General features: G+C 37.1%; 1 protein-coding gene across 1 annotated transcript; it reads left to right on the forward strand.

Annotated features, from left to right (window-relative positions):
* Positions 1–223: 223 nt before the first annotated feature.
* Positions 224–17,355, forward strand: slc15a4 (solute carrier family 15 member 4). Its single transcript, XM_033972807.2, has 9 exons — positions 224–409; positions 618–1,244; positions 2,107–2,399; positions 2,592–2,733; positions 3,010–3,093; positions 4,186–4,366; positions 6,115–6,273; positions 8,338–8,496; positions 14,530–17,355. Exons 2-9 carry the CDS (start codon positions 666–668, stop codon positions 14,679–14,681), a joined length of 1,749 nt encoding a protein of 582 aa, XP_033828698.1. The 5' UTR covers positions 224–409; positions 618–665; the 3' UTR covers positions 14,682–17,355.
* The last annotated feature ends 2,767 nt before the right edge of the window (positions 17,356–20,122 follow it).

Raw genomic sequence — 20,122 nt, forward strand, 5'->3', positions numbered from 1 at the left:
ACACTGTGACACACTACAGCCCAGACAGCTGGTGCCCTGTGTCTAATGAATGATCTGACAAACTAAAAGATGAAAAAAAAAAACCCTCCAAACTACACAGCACTACTTCCTTTATCGGCTTTGGCGTCTACGTAACCGGAAGTAGATGTCCAAGTGATCTGGATGCTGGTCAATACACACTTTGGATGCGGAAATACCATCTATAAATCGCTTCATGAGGGACGGAAAAGTGTTTGTTGATTGCGGTATGTGTCACGCGATAGTATTGTGACACTGCTGGTTTTCTGTTGATTTCCTAGGTACTCAGACATGCTATAGCCTATAACTTCAGGGCAACACACACTAAGTATCGAGGAACAGCTCCTGTAACCCTGATGGAAAGTAAAACTGATAGTTTTGACTAATAAAGGTACGTCAACTTACTTGTGACTAGCTTTCTTCATATCAAACAAGGAACATGGTGTGCTAGCTTGTTTTAATACTGTGTGTTAATACAAGCTATTCTGCTACTGGTGAAATGTTATAAAAGTTTGTTATCATAGCATAACCAAGTGGAGGAGTTTGTTGATTTCTTTATGTGTTGACAATTAGTTTTATGTTGATGTTTTTTTTTCCAGGATCATCTTTAAAAAATATCTATAGGAGTCAGCAGTCAATTTGCAAGAATGGCTAACAACAACAGAGATATCCAAGAAAGCACCCCACTTCTGGACTCTGACACCAGCAGACCCACTCCACCCTCAGTTTTCCAGGGAAGAAGACTGGCATGCGCTGCTATACTTCTGGCTGAATCTTTAGAAAGGATTGCATTTTATGGCATCACGTCAAATCTGGTTTTATTTCTCAATAAGAATCCATTTTATTGGCAGGCAACCCAAGCTACTCAGGCTCTTCTAATGTTTATGGGTGTCACCTACCTGATATCGCCTTTTGGAGGGTGGTTGGCTGATGCTTATCTTGGAAAGTTTTGGACAATTGCATCTAGTTTGATACTCTACTTCATTGGAATGTTATTTTTCCCTTTTATTGCAAATGAAGATACTAGAACTGGTATTTGTGGCCCAGAAAAGCCCTTCCCGGTCCAGCCTGCTGAGTGTCTGAGCCCAAATGGTACTCTACCGAGCAACGTTACGTGCCCTGTCCGTGACCCATACTGTGCCCCAGTTCTATATAGTGGACTTATTCTGATTGCTTTAGGTGTGGGCACTGTCAAGTCAAATATCACTCCATTTGGGGCAGACCAGGTAAAGTATGAAGTTATTCACACTCACAATAAAGAGACTGTTATCATTGTCTTCCATCATTGATGTGTACAAGATTAGGCATTCAGTGTGACTTAATGGAGGCCAAACATGTGATAGGAAATAATCTTGCACCATGACACTTCACTTTGATATGCATACATACATATAGACATCACATTTAACAGCTTTAAAAAAAGTTATTATTTATTTATTTTATATTCTTAAAATGCAAGAACAACAAAAAACAGACCATGCCAAATCTGCTGTATTATTTCCCTCATCTGTCCACTCAAATTCCTTAAATCCCATTTGGTATAATTATCAAGGCATTGTTAAACCCTAATGGAGAGCTTTTGTCAGCAAATGTATAAACTGTAATTTGACATTACTGCAGGTACATGCAGCCAGATTACCAAAATCTGCATATGTTTATTTTTCATATCTTGTATGTATTATCACACAGACAAAACCCCCCCAAAAAAACATCCTTTTCACTTTAATGAGGAAATGTAAAGTTGGTATTTGTGTCTGAGTAAAAAAAGAAAAATCTACTTCTGCTTAAAATGTGGTTTACAGTTATAGCTCTTAGACATGTGTTAGTCAGCTGTTCATTTTATTACATGCTCCAAATGCTTGTACTAGTGGAATGGTTTTGTAGCGTCACTGAGACTAACTTACTTGTGATGTAACATTACTAAACAATTGTCTTTGTCCCATAATCCCTGTCAATTCATAAATTTGCTTCTAGGTTATCACATGTTCTGTATTAATCATCACAACATTTTGGTGCACTTTTTATCTTGACTCTGTGTCTGTTTTTACATATTTTTGTTTTTTACTGTGTGACTGTATTGTTTTGTAGGTCAAAGATCGAGGCCCAGAAGCGACGCGCAGATTCTTCAACTGGTTTTACTGGTGCATAAACCTTGGAGCCATTCTGTCTCTGGGATGTGTGGCCTACATCCAGCAGAACACTAGCTTTGAGGCTGGCTACATTATTCCCACAGTGTGTCTGGGAATTTCTTTTATTGTCTTCTTACTTGGTCGTACTGTTTTTATCACAAAACCAGCTGATGGCAGTGCCTTCACAAATATGTTCAAAATTCTGGGGTTTGCCTGCTGTTCTCAGAAACCCAAAGAGACAAACCTGTTTCGGTGAGTCATGTGTTTACTGAAAAAAATTAAAATATGAAATATTATTATTTGCATTTATTATAAACATAAAATACAATGCCTGGTCACAATTTAAGCAGTGCATCAGCCCAATGTTTTATTCTGAAGACTATATCTTACTGATACATTATTAATCAGGTCTTTCAAAACCACTTTTTTCTTCTGTCTTTGAAGCAACAAACCTTCACTACTGGACAGTGCCAAAGTGACATATGGGGGAAAATTTCCTGAGGACAAAGTTGAGGAAGTGAAAGCGCTGATGAAAATCCTCCCAGTTTTCTTCGCTCTCATCCCATACTGGACTGTCTACTTCCAGGTACAATCTATCAGCAGAAGTTGTATTTATTCTAAATGATGTTTACTATGTTTCTGGATACAGTTTTGTCTTCTGTGAATCATAATATTTGTCTATCCCTCCTGTCTCGCCCCGCAGCCATTGTTTAGTTTAAAATATTAAGAGACTTCTAGCTACTTTGTACCTTACTGTGTTAGCATCAGCAGTAGTTACAGAATGATTTTTCCAGCAGGTGTCTTGGTGCTCATAAGACATAGATTCACTTCATGCTGTGAATTTAATTTTATTGTGTTGCAGATGCAGACAACTTACATCCTGCAGAGCCTACATCTGAGGATTCCTTATATTCCCTCTCCCAACAGTACTGCAGACTCAAACAAGGTAACACTGCATGTACAAAACTTCTTTTGAAGTCAATCATGGTGATCAAGAGTATAATTTCCCTCTTAATCTAAATTAATTCATTTTTAAAAGAATCTGAACGACTATAATCATTGCTGAACTGTAAAAGTGAGTAGGTCACTGCCATACAATGGTATGCAACAGCTGGAGGCAGCAGTAAATATATGGGATGCCTTTGGGATTAAGACACAAATTGATTCACTACTAATACCTCACAGATTAGCAACCTGTCTGTGATTTTATCTCTTCACTGTGCCAATTCCACTTTATATCTTTTTAAATCTTTGTGTGTGATGTACTGTACATTTTAATTAAAGTTTAAACTTGGTCATTCAGGTATATAAAACGTTAATTGCAGACTATCCAAGCAATTATATATAATACTTATTTTCCAAACCACTGACAGCGTAAGGTTATTTCTTCTCACAACATGGCTGCTATAAAAACAGAACTAAGCCATTTCAGCTACGGTCTCAACACTTCTGAAACATCAAACAGGAAGTGAGATTAGATGCCTTTGCCTTCTTTCACCTCACCTGACACATCTCAATGATTCTGTTGTGATCAAATACAATTCCACCATTTTTGATCTTCATGTAATTAATAGTGGATGAGGTTTCTGACAAAACCTCAAATGTTATTAAGTCCTTTCAATGAAATATTAGTGCAATTTTATGTCTGCTGTAAACCTACATTTTTGTTTCATTATAAGTAGTAAAAGCAGCTGAGACATGCACAATTTACTATTAGACATTACTCTTCACAATGGCAAATGTAAAATTTACATAGATGTGTGTATATATATATATGGGAATGTACTGTTGACTAATAATTTGAGATAAGATTTGAAACCTGACTTTGTAGATTATATTTAGTTTATATGCTTATGTTTGACTTGGCCACTTGGGGGTGCCAAAGGTGTATTAAGCCAAAGCTTTCTCCCACAGAGTTACAGTACTTGTGTTCTCTGAAACATTTTGGCAGACTGTGTTGGAACACACTTATTCCATGTATTGTTCTTTGTTCTTTTGTGCACAGTTTTAATAGTTTATTCTTCTCTCTCTCCCTCAGATAATATTCCGTTTCCCTGCGGCCTGGCTCACCATGTTTGATGCAGTACTCATCCTTCTGCTGATCCCCCTTAAGGACAGAGTGGTGGATCCCATGCTGAAGCGCCGCGGCCTGCTGCCCTCCTCGCTCAAGAGGATCGCAGTGGGAATGTTCTTTGTCATGTGGTCTGCTGTGGCGGCTGGTGAGTGCAAGTGGCTCAGGTTGCAGAGGCCAGGGAAATACTGAATTAGAGGAATCGGCAGAGTAAGCGTATAAGTGATAAACAAAAGTAACCCTGACATCGCCGTCATTTTTTTCCTGCATGTAAACCCGTGCACAAAGAGGTGGTACTTGCTCAATGGGAGTGTAGATTATTGTAAAAATGAATTATCAGTCGAACCTGCTGCTGCTCTAGCTCCATTTACACTTGGAGGCTATATTGAGGATGCAGGAGAGAGACTTGCCTTGAGGCTGAAGGAAAGCAAATCAGTGACACTCATGAGGATTGATGCACATTATACTATATATTCTACAACCATTGCCCTTTCTCTAAAGTACTATATATGTTCTGTCATTAATGACCTTTTAAATATTGATTGATGGGGTTACGCTGCATTTGTAAGTGCCCTGAAGAAATATCTATCAGTATATGCAGACCACACTACATACATATTCCACTCTCACATGAATTAAATAAGATGTACATTGATTTTAAAATGCACACTAAGTAATAATGGTTTATGCAATTTATATAGGTATCCTTCATCTGTCTTTAATTAATTAGTATGCATTTTATGTTGTCTCTATGTTGTCTTCCTAAATGTTTCAGAATACAACAGCTATCGTTTTATTGTATTTGAATGAGATTTGAATAAGTGAATGAAGTGCAATCTTATTTTATTTCACATAATAGAAATTGGTATCATTGTAATTTTTAAATTGAAAGAACTGGTATAGTTTTGGTGTAGAATAGTCAGTGGTATGTCATTTTAACCTAGCCTTAAGAACTTTTCAATGCAGAGTTAACATGAAATTCCTACTTTCAAAGGTGGTGAGTGGTTGTTTATCAGTAGCATTGCTTTGCTTTGTTTACTCTCTCCAGAAAGCTGCCTTACATTTTTATACTTTGAACTGCATCTCTGTCAGCTGACATACTGTGTATTCTCTCTGTTTGTCTGCCTGTCCAGTTGCCAAAATTATGTTGTACACAAACTCAAAGATGAGTTCTCCAAAAGAACCAAAAGTAGACAGTGTTGCAGGAATATTTCACATGGTGTCATAGCACATCCTGACATGTACTATATAGGACAGCTGGGTAGCCCTTCCAGCCCACACAAGGGTGTCTCTGATCCCCTTTCTTTTCAGTGTCCAGCTATTTCAAAGTGGGCACAGCTTTCAAACTCATTTTTTGATGTGGGTTAATGCACGTTTTATCAAATCCTTTAAATGTTGTCTTCTACTAAGCTGCTTGGACAGAACTCGATAACTGTTAGGTGTCCAAAAGCATCTTTATTTTTTCCTTGGGATTGCGTTTGGCCATGCAGTGATGAATGTTTAGTGTGAATATGTATTATAGCTTAGTGTTGCTCTAAGCTGTCCAGATGCCACATGGCTTGAGAAAGAAGACTAGCATTAAAATGATATCCGGATTACAAGTCGACAACTTTTTATGAAGTATTAAGGGTAGAAATCTGTCTCTGCAAGACATTCCCAGAGAAACCAGAACAAAGAAATAATTATTTGTATATTTGCAAGTAAGTTTGTCTTATAAATAGCCTAACCTATCATCAGGGGAGCAAGTGTTATTAATTTGTGAATAATAATGAACATAATTTGTTAATAATGAACATTTGTGAACACAGTGAATGTCAATATTAAGTTTATAATTACTAAATAGATTTTTATAGATTTTACTGTTGACTATCTAACAATGTTTTTTTCTGTTCATAGGAATTTTGGAAACCAAGCGTCTGGAGATTGTTAAAACAAATGGTACCATCGACCAGGAGTTTGGTGACGTAACTTACTTTGCTGCAGATTTGCCAATATGGTGGCAAGTGCCTCAGTACGTCTTAATTGGGATCAGTGAAATCTTTGCCAGCATTGCAGGTACAGTTGTTTTAGTATTTTTTTATGTGTGTTTCTGTCAAAATCAGGGACAATTATTAAAAAATGTGCACATGCACACAACTCTCAATAACCTGATCTTACTTGGTAATGAAATCTACTGAAATTAAGTCAAGTCTGAAAATCCTTCATAGTTGGTGTTTGTGTGTTTCTAACATAATCCCTAACCAAACTACTAAAACAGAACTTTTTTTCTTGTTTTTGAAAAAAATCTTACAAAGTTAGTTGTCTCCTTATGGGGACATATTACTATATACAAAAAGGAAGAATCATTAAATATGAGGTTTTTGTACTTAATTAGGAAGGATATTAGAATCCAATCCATTTATTGTTGCGTTATTTAGGGAATAAATAGAGAATAGGTTGAGTGTACAGTCACAATCACTGCTCACTGTAGCAATCTCACAAGGAAATGTACAACAGACTGAAAGAAACTTAAATGCTGATTAACAACATAATAAGAATACAAAACCTCTTCATCTTTCACTAAAATATGAGCCATCCATTTTTGAAATACTACCCTGTGAAGGTTCACAGTGATGGTGTTCAATGAGCCCTTATCTTTACTGCATACAATACACATATTTGCAAGTGGATAATGTACCATTTCAAAACCAGAATTGAAAGCACTGTTTTATTTGAGGCTTTGTAAGTAGAAAAATGTTCCCAGTAACACTATAATGTGACAATGTGAGAAATTGTTGTTTCAAGCAGAGGCAGCAGAGTCAGACACGATTAGAAATAACAGCTACAATGCTATCCTCCAATAAAAGGAAGATGAAAACGCATACGGCACCACAATGTTAAAGATGTCTGCAGTATTTATCCTACAGTTTATGCTACTAGACAGAATGAAAATCAATGGAAATGTTGTTTGTTTAAAAAGCCTTTTCCATGTTGACTCCAGGCTTCAATTACCTCAGTGATTCACATTTGCCAAAGTGTCTAGCTATGATTGAGTCATCCTGCATTATGCTATTACTTAAGGTCATGTTCTTCTTGTACACATTGTTTTTATTTGACAAACAAAGATTGGGTTATACGTTTAATGCATCTGACCTTTTTTCCAAATGAATGAGGCTAATATATATTAACAAAACTATAGGAGTATTTCATTTTGCATATTCCACTAAGTGTCAGGGCTGTGTTTTCTAAACCAAGAGCAGCTGGCCAACAAAATTATGTCAATCTTTAGTTTTTCTATTGGATTGACTATCCTATTGACTACTATATTTCAAACAATGTCCAACTCTCTTCCCAAAATGGCAATTAATTTAACTTTTTATTGTCTAGACTCTAGTTATTGTACATGATGTCACCTTGTTGGAACCGTATTTTGCTGATGTGGAAAGTAACTAAATATTTTACTAATTTTAACACTTGGCAGTTATAGAAAGAGTGGTACTACTTGAATATGCAATAAGAAACAATGACTTGTCCCTACCTAAATATGTTTAACTTCAAATGCCAGGGAATTTGTCACTTCTACTTGACTGATAATAGATTTGCATATATATGTTCTATTATACAATGTTTATTTAAACAATAATATTCTACTGTAAGGCCAATAGTATCATGGCCACAAATGGGCAGCCTACAGTTCATGCTTTACTTGATATATATGTACTTAAGGTAATGCTTGTTACCTTTATGTTCCCCTTGCCCTCTCCTTATCCTTTTCTTCTCCAACAATTTTGTATCAAATTTGTTTATGTCTGAGTAGAGTCATTATTTTGTACAATGTCAGCAGGCAAGAAAGGTCTTAAAAGGCAAATGTATTTCCGCGCAGCTCCCTAATCTCCCCTGACAGACATGGCTATAGGGCTTCATTTGAAAAATCACATTTGAGGTGCCATGAAATTATCAATGTCAGCTGGCTGGCAGGCACTTTCCTGGGCCACTAAAGACACAAATGTTATGTTTTTGTCTCTGCATATCTCGCTGGCTCACTACTTTTCCATCTTGACATGGTGGTATTAAATATCTACAGTATGTTGTCACTATCAGTAAAACAGACATTACTTCTATTGTGTCTTTATGTTGCAGGTTTGGAGTTTGCTTATTCTGCTGCCCCCAAGTCCATGCAGAGTGCCATCATGGGACTGTTCTTCTTCTTCTCTGGGATTGGCTCGTTTGTCGGCTCTGGATTGCTAGCTATTGTCTCCCTGCCTCAGATTGGATGGATGTCCTCTCGTAAAGACTTTGGTGAGCATTTACCAACTTAAAGAGTTACATGACTTGCTTGGTGCACTTTGATTACCGCTTAATGCTTTTTTTCCCCAAATTTGAATCTAATCAGTATATTAATAACAATCCTAATGTTATTTCTGTGCATTCCCATAAGGCGCAAACTTTGATGGAGTGATTTGTTAAAATATTTTTCAACACCTAAAAATCCTGCTTATTCTTCATTCTTCTTTCCTTGGGTTACCTTTGATTCCGACCACATTAAAACATACCTGATAAGATGTCTAGTTTTTGCAAAATAGACAAGTGGATGAACTTAATTGAGGGTTCACTCTGTATATAGGGTTTGATGATTCTATCTTCTTGACTTCTCATTGAAATGCTATTTTGAATCTGTTAAGTACACAAGTAGTACATTGTTGACTACTGTACCACCCTGTATGTATGGACTGAATTTAATGGTTTGTGCTTATTCTAACAGCAGAAAGTAATTGTCTTGAAACATCCTTGATCGTAGCTGGTGGTGATATAAGATCCTTCTGAAGAGTTTGTAAATTAGACAATAAGAGGTTTGGGGCGGGGCCAACACTCAGCCCTGTTGTTTTAAAAGAGCGTACCATAACAAATAGGCATGTCAGCTTAACTACAAAAGGTGTGTGTAAATCTGTCTATGTGAGGGAATGAAAAGAAGGTGGTAGCAGCAGATGGATGGGTTCCCCAGTGAGACAGGGCTCCCAACCCAGATGTAGTTTTCCCTGAGCATGCGGTAAATAAGCCAGCACTGTAAATTGTTTATCCACAAACACCTAATAGCTCGTTAATACAGTGCGCCGACAGGTAGTGGGCTGCTTTTGATGATGCTAGCACTGGAAGATGCTAGGCACGCTTCATAAATCCATCCTTAGCTCACTCTCCCTTCTCTTCAGGGGAAGTTTAACTGGACCAGATTGCCTGTAAGATTATTTCTCTACTTTCCAAAACAAGCAATTTTAAGGTGAGCCTGGGAAGAGGAAGAAAACATCCTCGTGGCCACAGTTAAAAGACATGTGTCAAAGTAAAGTAAGCAAGATGTGGTGACTATTTTTCAGCTTTTTCAGAAGTAGGTCTGCACGTCACTCGGCTCTCTAGGTGCGATGGATTCAAGTTTATTTCCATGGCTGCGGGCAAAAGCGGTGTGCAGTAAACAGCATCTTGGGTGAGCTTTTCCAAAGTTGTCCCGAGTTGCACAGGCCTGAAGACAGATGAAGAACATTAATCACAGGCTGGAGGTTTGATTACATAGCCCTGCTCCCTCTTAAGTAAAGCTGCCCCCAGAGCGATACATGGAGATGGCACAGCTCTCCTGTGGTGCCAGAGCTCCCTGTCGCTTTAAATGTTGGTAAGCATATGCAAAATCCCACATAAATGGCCTTCTTATGACATAAGTGTCAAGTGCAAAGCTTAAAATCCATTTAGGAGAGTATCTTTTTCTTGGAAAAATGGTTGCTTCATGATACTGTATGTTTTATTTTCTAAAGAGTTCATGTAAGGCCAATTGACAAACTGTTCTTAATATTTTCTTGTCCTTGTTTATTTGTGGAGAGGCAACAACATTGTTACATTATGGAACTTGTTAGACCATTTTCCATAGAATAAAGAACCTCACCCTCTGGCCTGGGATCCAGAATACACACGTCTCCATTAATTGTAATGGAGAAGTTCAGATGGCTGTGATGACAGGTGGATTATCCTGTCAGGGAAATGCATGATCCATCAATATCAAAACAATAAAAAGAAAAAAAATGTTTTTCTGTCAACTGAAAAACATTGAAGATTTCTGCAGTCACTAATGAGCTCCTTTGTTTCACATGTGTCAGTGAAAAAAATCTGATTGCACAGTAGTGTTTGGGCTTGGCTCAAGGCGCTACAGAGAGAGTGGGGCCAGACTGTTATTTCTCTGTATATAAATACAGAGATATATCATACTGGACTTGCCAAGCAACTAACCCACAACCATGAATGCACTGGTCTTTGGACCACAGTGAGCAGCACTGAACAGCACGCAAGTTATTGATTGCTGCGATGCTACTACACACAGTTCTCCTATAGTTACCTCGGTCTGAATAGCCATTTATCACACTCTTATTTGGTATTCCTCTGGTGTAGGTCTGCTATAAGACCATCATATTGCTGCTGTCAAAGACACACTGCCGTTCTAACCCGAAACCCAAGTCAATCCAAGCTCAACCTTTCCTCTATTCACAAGTGTATTTCCGCTGCAAAGGAGAAGCCTTTTGTTTCTAGGTCTGAATTAATTTGCCTTCCTTTCTGTGTCATTCAGTTAGGTAAATGGTGTCTGGTCTTGGTCATATGACAGGAAATGGCCATAACAATCGCTGTGGGCTTTTTTGTTCATATTTTTTATTCTAACAGCTCATAATTTGGGATAAATGTCAGAGTTTCATTGGAGGATTTGAATGTCACACCTGACACATTTTGCATGATCTCTACCTCTGTCTCAAAGGGCTCTGCTTTAAATACCCTTTTCACTGCATATTTTACCTAAATCATATTTAACCCCAGATATCTGGTCTTGGACGTTATGGTCACTAAAGGAAAAGAATTCTCTCCAATACTGATCTAAAATAAAAGTGCATTTATTCTCTGCTGGTATTCAGTCAGCTGCTGAGGACCTTGAGAGCACAAAATTTCAGAATGGTGGATGGTCAGATAAATTGATCCATTTTAACATTTAAATTGATATTTACTTGTTTCCTTTTCTTCTCTGCTACTCTGCATTTTGCTCATAACTGCCATATTTATGACTTTCATTAATGGTTTTATCAGCAACACCCTTGTTTAGCTCTTAGCAGGAATAATTAGCCCCTCATATTTTTAAACTGCCTAGCAGCTAAGTGGGTCCCAGGGGTCAAGGCTGAAGGAGGACCCATTTCATATACTGTTTTATGAACTTGGAGCAGAGCACTGCCATTACTAAATTGAAGCATGACATAATTTCCTCATTCTTTTAAAAATGAGAAAGCTTTTGAGATTCATTTTGTTTGCTATTTTTAGTTTTCAAATGTACAAAAAGGTTGACATTGAGTTGCCTAAAATAATCTCTAGGCTGCTGTAAGGAGATTTGTGAAATAAAAATGTTCTCAATCAGGATTGGTTCAGCGCTGACGTTCAGTACCTGCCAACAACACAATTGAGAGTGGGCTGTTGCTGGAGATACCGCTGCCTTGGATACACTTTAATTCTCCTTTGAAACATTTTGCTAAAGTCTAAACCATTTGTGTGTGGTACGTTCCTGCTCTACATTATTGACTTATTATTAGAAAAACACTGCATGCTGCCATCTTAATTAAAACCCCAGGAGTGTATGCTTGCTTGACTATCTGTTTAAGTGAATTATCGATTGAAAACTCTAGGCTTGATCATTGAAAATGCTCTTTCCCTCTCTTCTGTCAAGCATATTTTTTTTGCTTCATGAATTATTCAAAGAACACAATTCTCCCATCTATTTCTTGTGATCTAACCCTTTGTAAGATGACAATATAATGCGTTCAAATGTGTGATGGGGTCAAAGGTAATATCAGGTTTTCCATTGCCCACTGGTTCTATTAACGTGCAGTGGAAGTTCAGTGATCAGGGCACTCTCTGTTCTCAGATCAAAGCTCCATGGCCTCATGGGTTACACTTCATAACAGAAATGGACAAGGATCTCTCAGTCATCAGTTACTCATGTGGATGCATTTATATTATTATGTATTTGTTTGCACTTTAAATGATTGGACTATCACAGAGACTCTGTTATAGTGACATTTTACACAGGTGCTTTGATAGTGAGTGATCATGTAAAGCACACAGGTGCTTACTCTCGTTAGACAGTGTGTAAAGTAGTGTTATGGTGTAAACATTTTAGATTTGATTTTGATACCAAGCAATAGGCTTGATACGTGATTCTGATTTTTAAGAGTGTAAATTTCAACACTAAATAATCGTACTTTCTTTTATATAACCATGTGGTCGTATATTAGTTCTGATATTGAGATTATTCTCAGATTTTGTCCTGCTTATGTGATTGTCTTTGTGTATCGATAAACATTTAGTTTTGATACTAGCTTTAGTATCAATTAGTAGTCTCTTAGTCTCTCAGAAAATGGTTTGCCTGGCAAATTCAGAATGATATCTCTATTTTTTTATACAGTCTGGCCCCCACACCCTCTCAAGCCTGGCCGAACGTAATTGTGCAGATTTGTTTTTTCAGTGACACGTGAAATGAAGGAGATCTTTGGTCACTGATTATTTACAAATGAAATTAAATTTCTCTCACCTCAGATATAGATTGCTTCAATCATTGATTCTGCAAAAATCCAAGATGTTTTTCATTCCCCTGTGATACTTTTTCCTTTTATTTTTCCAATATGGACAGACCATGCATGTCCCTGATTGGTCACTGGTGAATTGACAGGTTAATTAGCCAGACTCACATCTTCATAAAGTACTTAAGAAGTGTGTAAGGAAATGTGCAAGGAAATGGTCTCTTTTCAGATGAATATTACAATCAGCACCTTTTTGTCAGAGAAACATTCCTCTCAGATCTATCTGCATGTGTGTACTAGAGGCTGAAGTGAATAGAGTAGCCAAAAAGTTGCTGCCTGGAGTCCATTATACGACATGGTCAAGAGGCCGGAGCTTGTCTGAAACCAATCCTATTGTCGGCCTACTCACCCAGCAGTGACTAATGTAAAAGTGTCTGCTTTCCCTTCACATTGTAAGCCTCTGTGACACAAAAACGGCATTTGTTTTTTGGCCTCTTGAGTTTTATATCTGAATAAGATTGACTTCCCCCAGTGTCACAAACTGAAAATTCATTCAGCAGTCCTAGATCACTAAACATTTGACAGGAAAGAATGCACTACTTGAGTTTGATTCAGCAAGTTGAATATTACCACTGAAATGTGTTCATTGATCACAAATCTCTTCATTGTGGCTCTATTTTAAAGCCTCCTGTTCATTACAGACTGTTGTCTGTGTAAACCCTCAGTCGTCCAGGTCTGATCCATAGCAAAAGACAAAGTTTACATCTATCAACTGGACAAGTTGATAGATTTAAACTTTGTCTTTTGCTATTACAAACTGTTGTGCATGGAGCAACTGGATGACCAGCAATACAGTAATAGGCAGGTGGTCATAATGTTATGTCTTATTAGTGTACAATGAATATACCTAGAAATTCATTTCCTTCTCCCTTTTTCACTTCCTGATCACAGCCATATTTCAGTCTCCTGAAATCAAAGCGGAATCTCAAGTTTATTTATGTTTTCTTTGCTCCTTTTTCGGAGTCCCTTCAGAAGCCGCGCTCTAATAGTGATGAAAGACTAGTGTCTGGAATCAGAGCTGAGAGCCCACATCATCAATACAGCCCCTGTATCTGTGTGTGTGAGTGGCACTGAGCTTTCCCTGGGTTTCATCGGCATGTGGGAGACATGAAAAATACTCACCCAGTCCTCAATCTAAACTCCTGACACATTTGCTTTTGGATGCCATGCACATTTCAAGTCAGTCTTTTATGTTTGTAACTTGTTGCAACTTACTCTGCAACGATTGCATACAGCGCTTGTCTATAACGTTTGGTCTGGGCATCCATTTATTGATGTGTGTGTTTTGTTTTGGGTTTTTTCGGGGGGGTTTTGTTTTTTTTTTTTGTTTTTGTTTTTGTTTTTTTGCATAAAAGGACAATTTTGCCTAATCCTAATTTGAATCCTCAATACTACTTAAGGATGGTCCATATAGCTTTTTTCTTTCATGTTTGCATGCTGCTTTTATATTTTTCACCTCACAGTAATTGGTCTCTTCACTCATTAGTTGCATGAGCATGATGGATGCTGAACTATAGGAGGAGTGGATAGCAAAGTATGTGACTCATTTAAAACAGAATGAGGCCTCTGAGAGTTGGCAGATTAACACTATTAAATATTATACAAGTACAATAGACTGTTAACTATACATCAACATTATGGAATGCATTAGTGTTAATTGCCTGAAAAATGTTTTTTTCCCCAGGTAATATTAATGACTGCTCCCTGCATTACTACTTCTTCCTGTTGGCGGGGATCCAGGGCCTGACTCTGTTGGTCTTCCTTATCGTCTCGGTCAAATATGAACGACAGAAGGGTCGATCCTTGAGCCGACAACAGAGCCACATCTCCTCATGACCTCAACACACACAACCCATCACCATACATGCCTTTTCTACCCCCAAAGACTGTTTTTATGAAGGTACTTTAGCACATTTAGCCTATTGTAAGAGAATGACTCCCAAGAAATTTAAATAGTATGTCTTTTTGTGAGGGGTGCTTTGTCACTTTCATAATAATGATGGTTTTACAGACACAGGCCTCTTATAGATAGAGTTTTATGATGTATTCCTTTTTGGTTTTGCCTTTTAACCGTTTGCACTTGAGATGAGGCATTGCAGCCAGTTGTTCTCCAGTATTAAGTATTTTCTGACAAGGACATTGATGGTTTTAATAGTCACCTTTAGTTTTTTAGATGTTAGCCTTGTTATGTATCATCGAGTTAACAAATGATCTTATGAAATGTTAGGGGTCAGTTCATTTGATGTAGTTGTTTATGGGGAGTTGTAACCACTGAGAAGGCCATTGTGTTCAACCACTAAAGCTCAAGATCAAAATTGATTTAGTAACTTTTTTACTTGCAGTATATTTTTATTAGAGTGATGTATTTGAATAATTACATTGCTATCTTTATCTTGTCATTTGGTCTGATTAAGTTTTAGAAAATATGGCCTACTTAAAGTGTAAATTGAATTGATGTTTTAAGAATTTGGTCAATATGTATTTATAATGTATGATGACAGACATAGACAGTTAAAACTATGTTCTGAGATGTCCTATCTACCATCATTTACATATATTCGCTATAATTACAATGGCTCAATGAATATATGTAAATGATAACTATTAAATGCACTATAAGCATCAACCATTAAGTATAATGAGACATTATCCAAAAATACTGTAGCTGAAAGAATTTTTTTTAGTGTAGGTCAAACAGAAAAGCCACTGTCTCTATGAAAAACTACTAATTAGTAACAAACTCTGATGTTAATGAATATTCATTTATTTTGTGTTAAACTGTATTATAGAAGTCAGAAAATCTTGACTGTAAATACGATTTAATGTTTTATAATGGATGAGTATGTAATGTGTCATTTCGACATGTACTGTGATATATTTTCTTTACCTGTGGAAGAATTTCACTTTTTACTCCTCAGATTAGCTTCATATTCACAGATAAAACTCAGGACTTAAGTTATGTTTAGGAAATCTTCATTTTAATGTGGTCTGCTGTGCTATAAAGACACATGGTTTTATTTGTGAATTGAATGCTTTGCTGGCTGTTTTATATATGTAACGTGCTCTTGATTTGTTAACAGATTTCAGTTTTATTTCTATTCCTAGCTCTATATAATTTGAATAATTTTGTGGATTTATTTGTGCCTATTAAAGTTTATTAGAATGAGAGCTAAATTGGATTATTTTTAGGTCTTAGCCTGAATGACTCACATTGCCTGATTTGATTATGCGTTTTCATGTACTCTATTTTGACAAGTAGTGCTGACGTGTTTTCTGGCAGCCGCTATTAAAAATAATGCCCCTTTTCATTACTCACACCGTATATGAAATGTATGTAAAAAATGTCACACTTGAGTTAACGTCTCCTGTCAGCGCAGCATGTTTACTCTGTTACTGTTCTTAGACTAGCTTAAAGTACATTGTGTTCATTTATTTATAAGAAGGAATATTCACTGTTTGGGGTGTGAGGTGCACAGCCTTGTTCCAGCGAAGGAAACTGCAGCTTTTTTATGGGATGTTTATATATATATATATATATTTTTACTGGGTTAATTTATTATTAGCCTACTTATAATTCATTCTGAAAATAGTTTACACTTGAGTAGAGAAGAAAAATGATAATGATATTTAAATATATATTTTTATAGCAGTAGCAATAGGAGTAAGCCGTTGTAATCAGTGTTGGGAAGTAACTAAATACATGTACTGAAAATGCATATTCTCAATACACATTTTGAGTAATTCTGTTACAGGACGTCTTTCATGTGGTGCTGTTCAGTATACAGTTACTTTCCTAAAATTAAAGGAATGTCTTGGGGTATTTGTTTAGTCTTCAAACTGTACAACAGCTGTGTGTGAGCGTGTGTGTGTGATTTTTCTTCTCTAATCAGTGATACATATATGCCCAACACTATGTTTTACACCATAATATAATACTTAAATGTGAAGTATTCAGAATAGAGTACACTGATTGTGCCATGTAAATTAATGTTACAAAACAGATTTTAATGCAGGGAGGCAATATTCTTTAACTACATATGTTTTAAAAATATTCTTCCCAACACAGTAGTACTATGAGTGGGAGTGATCACTGTGACAAGGTTGTAGTGGAAGTCAGCACTTTTACTGTTATTATAGTACTACAAACATAATTAGTTTTAGTGATACTAGTTTGTGTTGATATAATTGTACTAGAATGCATTGGTTGCTCTTTATGGCCATGTACAATTACTACAACTCCAGTATATTTTGCAGTTTTATGTAACGAGCATCCTCTTCCTCAGTGGATTTCTCTATAGTGTCATCAGGTTGAAATCTACACATGGCGGTGCATCATTTCAAATTCAGTTCAGAGAAGACCATTTCCTGCAACATTTGGTCAGCAGGGTTGAGTTTGATGTCTGAAGTCAACACAAAACCTCCGGGTCATAATTCTACAGCAGCAGCTTGTTTTTCATGTCAAGAGAAATTTCAGACACGTCCTAGTGGTTATGAAGGCAGCTATAACAGCGGGGTATAGACTTTCACTGCTGCTGTCACAATATTTTATTTGATTTATTGAGCAGAATTGAACAGACCCCACGAGCGTACTTTTACCAGCTTATGTCAAATTATTCTCAGTTTTAATAATAAAGCTGCAGCCTGCCTATACATCATTAAATCACCATTATATTTTACTTGTACTACACCTTTTTGAATCTTATTTATTCTAAGTATTTCTTATATTCAAGTTAGATTTAAGTCTATTTTATTAATCTTGATTTTTTTACATACTTCTCCTGCTGTTGAACTTTGCGCTGCAACAAATAAAGATTTTCTTATTTTATTATTGCAGCATCTTACACATTGTAATATTCAGATTGTAATTACTTTCTGAAGTAAGACGTGTTTTGTTTTGTTGATACCAAAATATGAATTGTTCTTTTCTCTCATAAGGTTTCAGAAACTGTCAGTTTTGTTTGCATGTGTCAAATGTACACTGCCTGGCCAAAAAAAAACCTTGCCACCTGGATTTAACTAAGCAGATAGGTACGAACCTCCGCCAGTTGGTCAGGTCTAGGTTCAGCAACAGTCTGTGCTCAAAGAATGAGGTCAGCTGACACCGGAATATACTGAATGACCAGGTTATTCCATCAATGGATTTTTTTCTTCCCTGATGACACGGGCATATTTCAAGATGACAATGCCAGGATTCATCGGGCTCAAATTGTGAAAGAGTGGTTCAGAGAGCATGACACATCATTTTCACACATGGATTGTCCACCACAGAGTCCAGACCTTAACCCCATTGAGAATCTTTGGGATGTGCTGGAGAAGACTTTGTGCAGCGGTCAGACTCTACCATCATCAATGCAAGATCCTGGTGGAAAATGAATGCAACACTGGATGGAAATAAATCTTGTGACATTGCAGAAGTGAAATCGAAACAATGTCACAGTGAATACATGCTATAATCAAAGCTAAAGGCGGTTCAACCAAATATTAGAGTGTGTGACCTTTTGTTTTGACGTTGTTTTTTTTTTGGCCAGGCAGTGTACACATGTTTTGCACTAGGACACAACAACAAAAGTCTTCACTGGCTAACTGGGGTTCACACGACCAACCTTCAGCTTGCTGGGCAAATACTCTGTTTAATGTCATTTATTGCGGGTCTAAGGGTGTGTTCATGATTTGGTCCTGGTACTGTTTTAGTCTTTTGGTCCTGGGCTAGTCTTGGATTTGAATTTAGTCCCAGTTTATTTCTGTGGTGAGTGGTTATATGCTCCTTATGTGGCCCGGGTGGAACTCATTTTAATGTTAATATTTTATATAAAGATAATGAAGTATGTTGGCTTAGCTTGGCAGGACAATAAAACGTTACAATTATCAAATTAGGTAAAGGAGTATGGGAGAACTTGTATTGTGTTATGTGAGAGCAGATGCCCTCTATAGATGTTCTTGTCATAATGTAAGGATTATAAAACATCACAGTCTGTTAATTAAGATAAGATAATGCAGACACAATGTTTAAGGAAAAGGCCGAGCACGCAATTTAGCTCCTCTCTCAGGACTAATCGTCTCTCAATTCCACTCAACTAATTATTGTATTAGTCTTTTAAAATCTGAAGACATCCTGCAGCTTATTGGAGAATATTTCCTTTGGACTTAATAATGCATAAATGAAAACGTAAAAACTCCCTTCATTTCAGGAAAAGAATAAATACTACACATACTATTAAACCCCTGGACCTGCTGAAGACAAACATACACCGAAAATCTAAAACATAAAAATTCTATATTTGTTCCAGTTTTTTATTTTTTTTTATTTCAGAGCACCAGGGTACAAGGCGGGTTAAGGGTTGTTCATTCAGACAGATGATGTGTGAAATAAGCAACCATAAAAGGCGTTAACTGCATTCATCTATCTGAGTTCAGTGCCGGTGCCCCGAGCTTTAGAGCCTCTTGTGTATACAGAATAGGCCTCGACTCCCATAAAAGTGAGCGAGTATCAAGACAGATCTCCTCCCAAACGCTCTAAAGAATACCATTGTTTCAGGTGTATCGGCATAACCCTGACCTACACTGTTGCCCCCATACACAGTGCTCACAGATATACAATACTATGCTATTTGTGCGGCATGCTGTAGAAAAATGACTGTACTGTATCTGATGCTTGCTACCTTATTTGATCTTGGTTGAGTCATGATGGTGGAGGATATTTTTTGCATATATGCATCTTCAAATACTTGAATAAAGTTTCCGGGACAGAAAAATATAATGAGATGCAGTATCCTGTGGGGAAGCCGACAGCAAAGCAAAGAGAACTAATAAGCACTGGCAAATGTTAGGGGAAGTATAAAATGATCTGATTTTAAATTTTCAGTGAAAAAAAGAAGAAAAAAAATGTTTGAGAAGCTTAGTAGAGCTGAGCAAATTTAAAAAATCATACCATTATCTGACTCTGAGAATTTACTATTTTTGTGATGTGACACATGCTGCTTTAAAGCTAAAACACACGTTTCCTCCTTGATCCACCTCTGTCTGTCTCTGAGTGTGTGGCAGGTGGATTTAACCAACCACAGTGAGGTGTGAATTCTGAAAAGAGGCAGGTTGTTGAAATTACCTCTTGAAGTGGGACTAAACACCTAAACCTCTCCTACAACCATGTTGCAAATAGAGCTGTTAAGAGGACAGGACCGGGAGGACTAAAGAAAAGAGTGAGGGGGAGGAGGGGTCGAGATCTGGACATATTGGTCTAATAGGTATCCACACTTCAAACTCCACCTTCCAACACCTGG

Source organism: Periophthalmus magnuspinnatus, chromosome 9 (genome assembly GCF_009829125.3).
Source record: "Periophthalmus magnuspinnatus isolate fPerMag1 chromosome 9, fPerMag1.2.pri, whole genome shotgun sequence".
NCBI lineage: Eukaryota > Metazoa > Chordata > Actinopteri > Gobiiformes > Gobiidae > Periophthalmus > Periophthalmus magnuspinnatus.

Coding starts and splice junctions, on each gene's coding strand:
- slc15a4 (XM_033972807.2), top strand. CDS start 666: ATGGCTAACAACAACAGAGATATCCAAGAAAGCACCCCACTTCTGGAC. Junction 1,245..2,106: donor CTCCATTTGGGGCAGACCAG/GTAAAGTATGAA, acceptor ATTGTTTTGTAG/GTCAAAGATCGAGGCCCAGA. Junction 4,367..6,114: donor GTGGTCTGCTGTGGCGGCTG/GTGAGTGCAAGT, acceptor TTCTGTTCATAG/GAATTTTGGAAACCAAGCGT.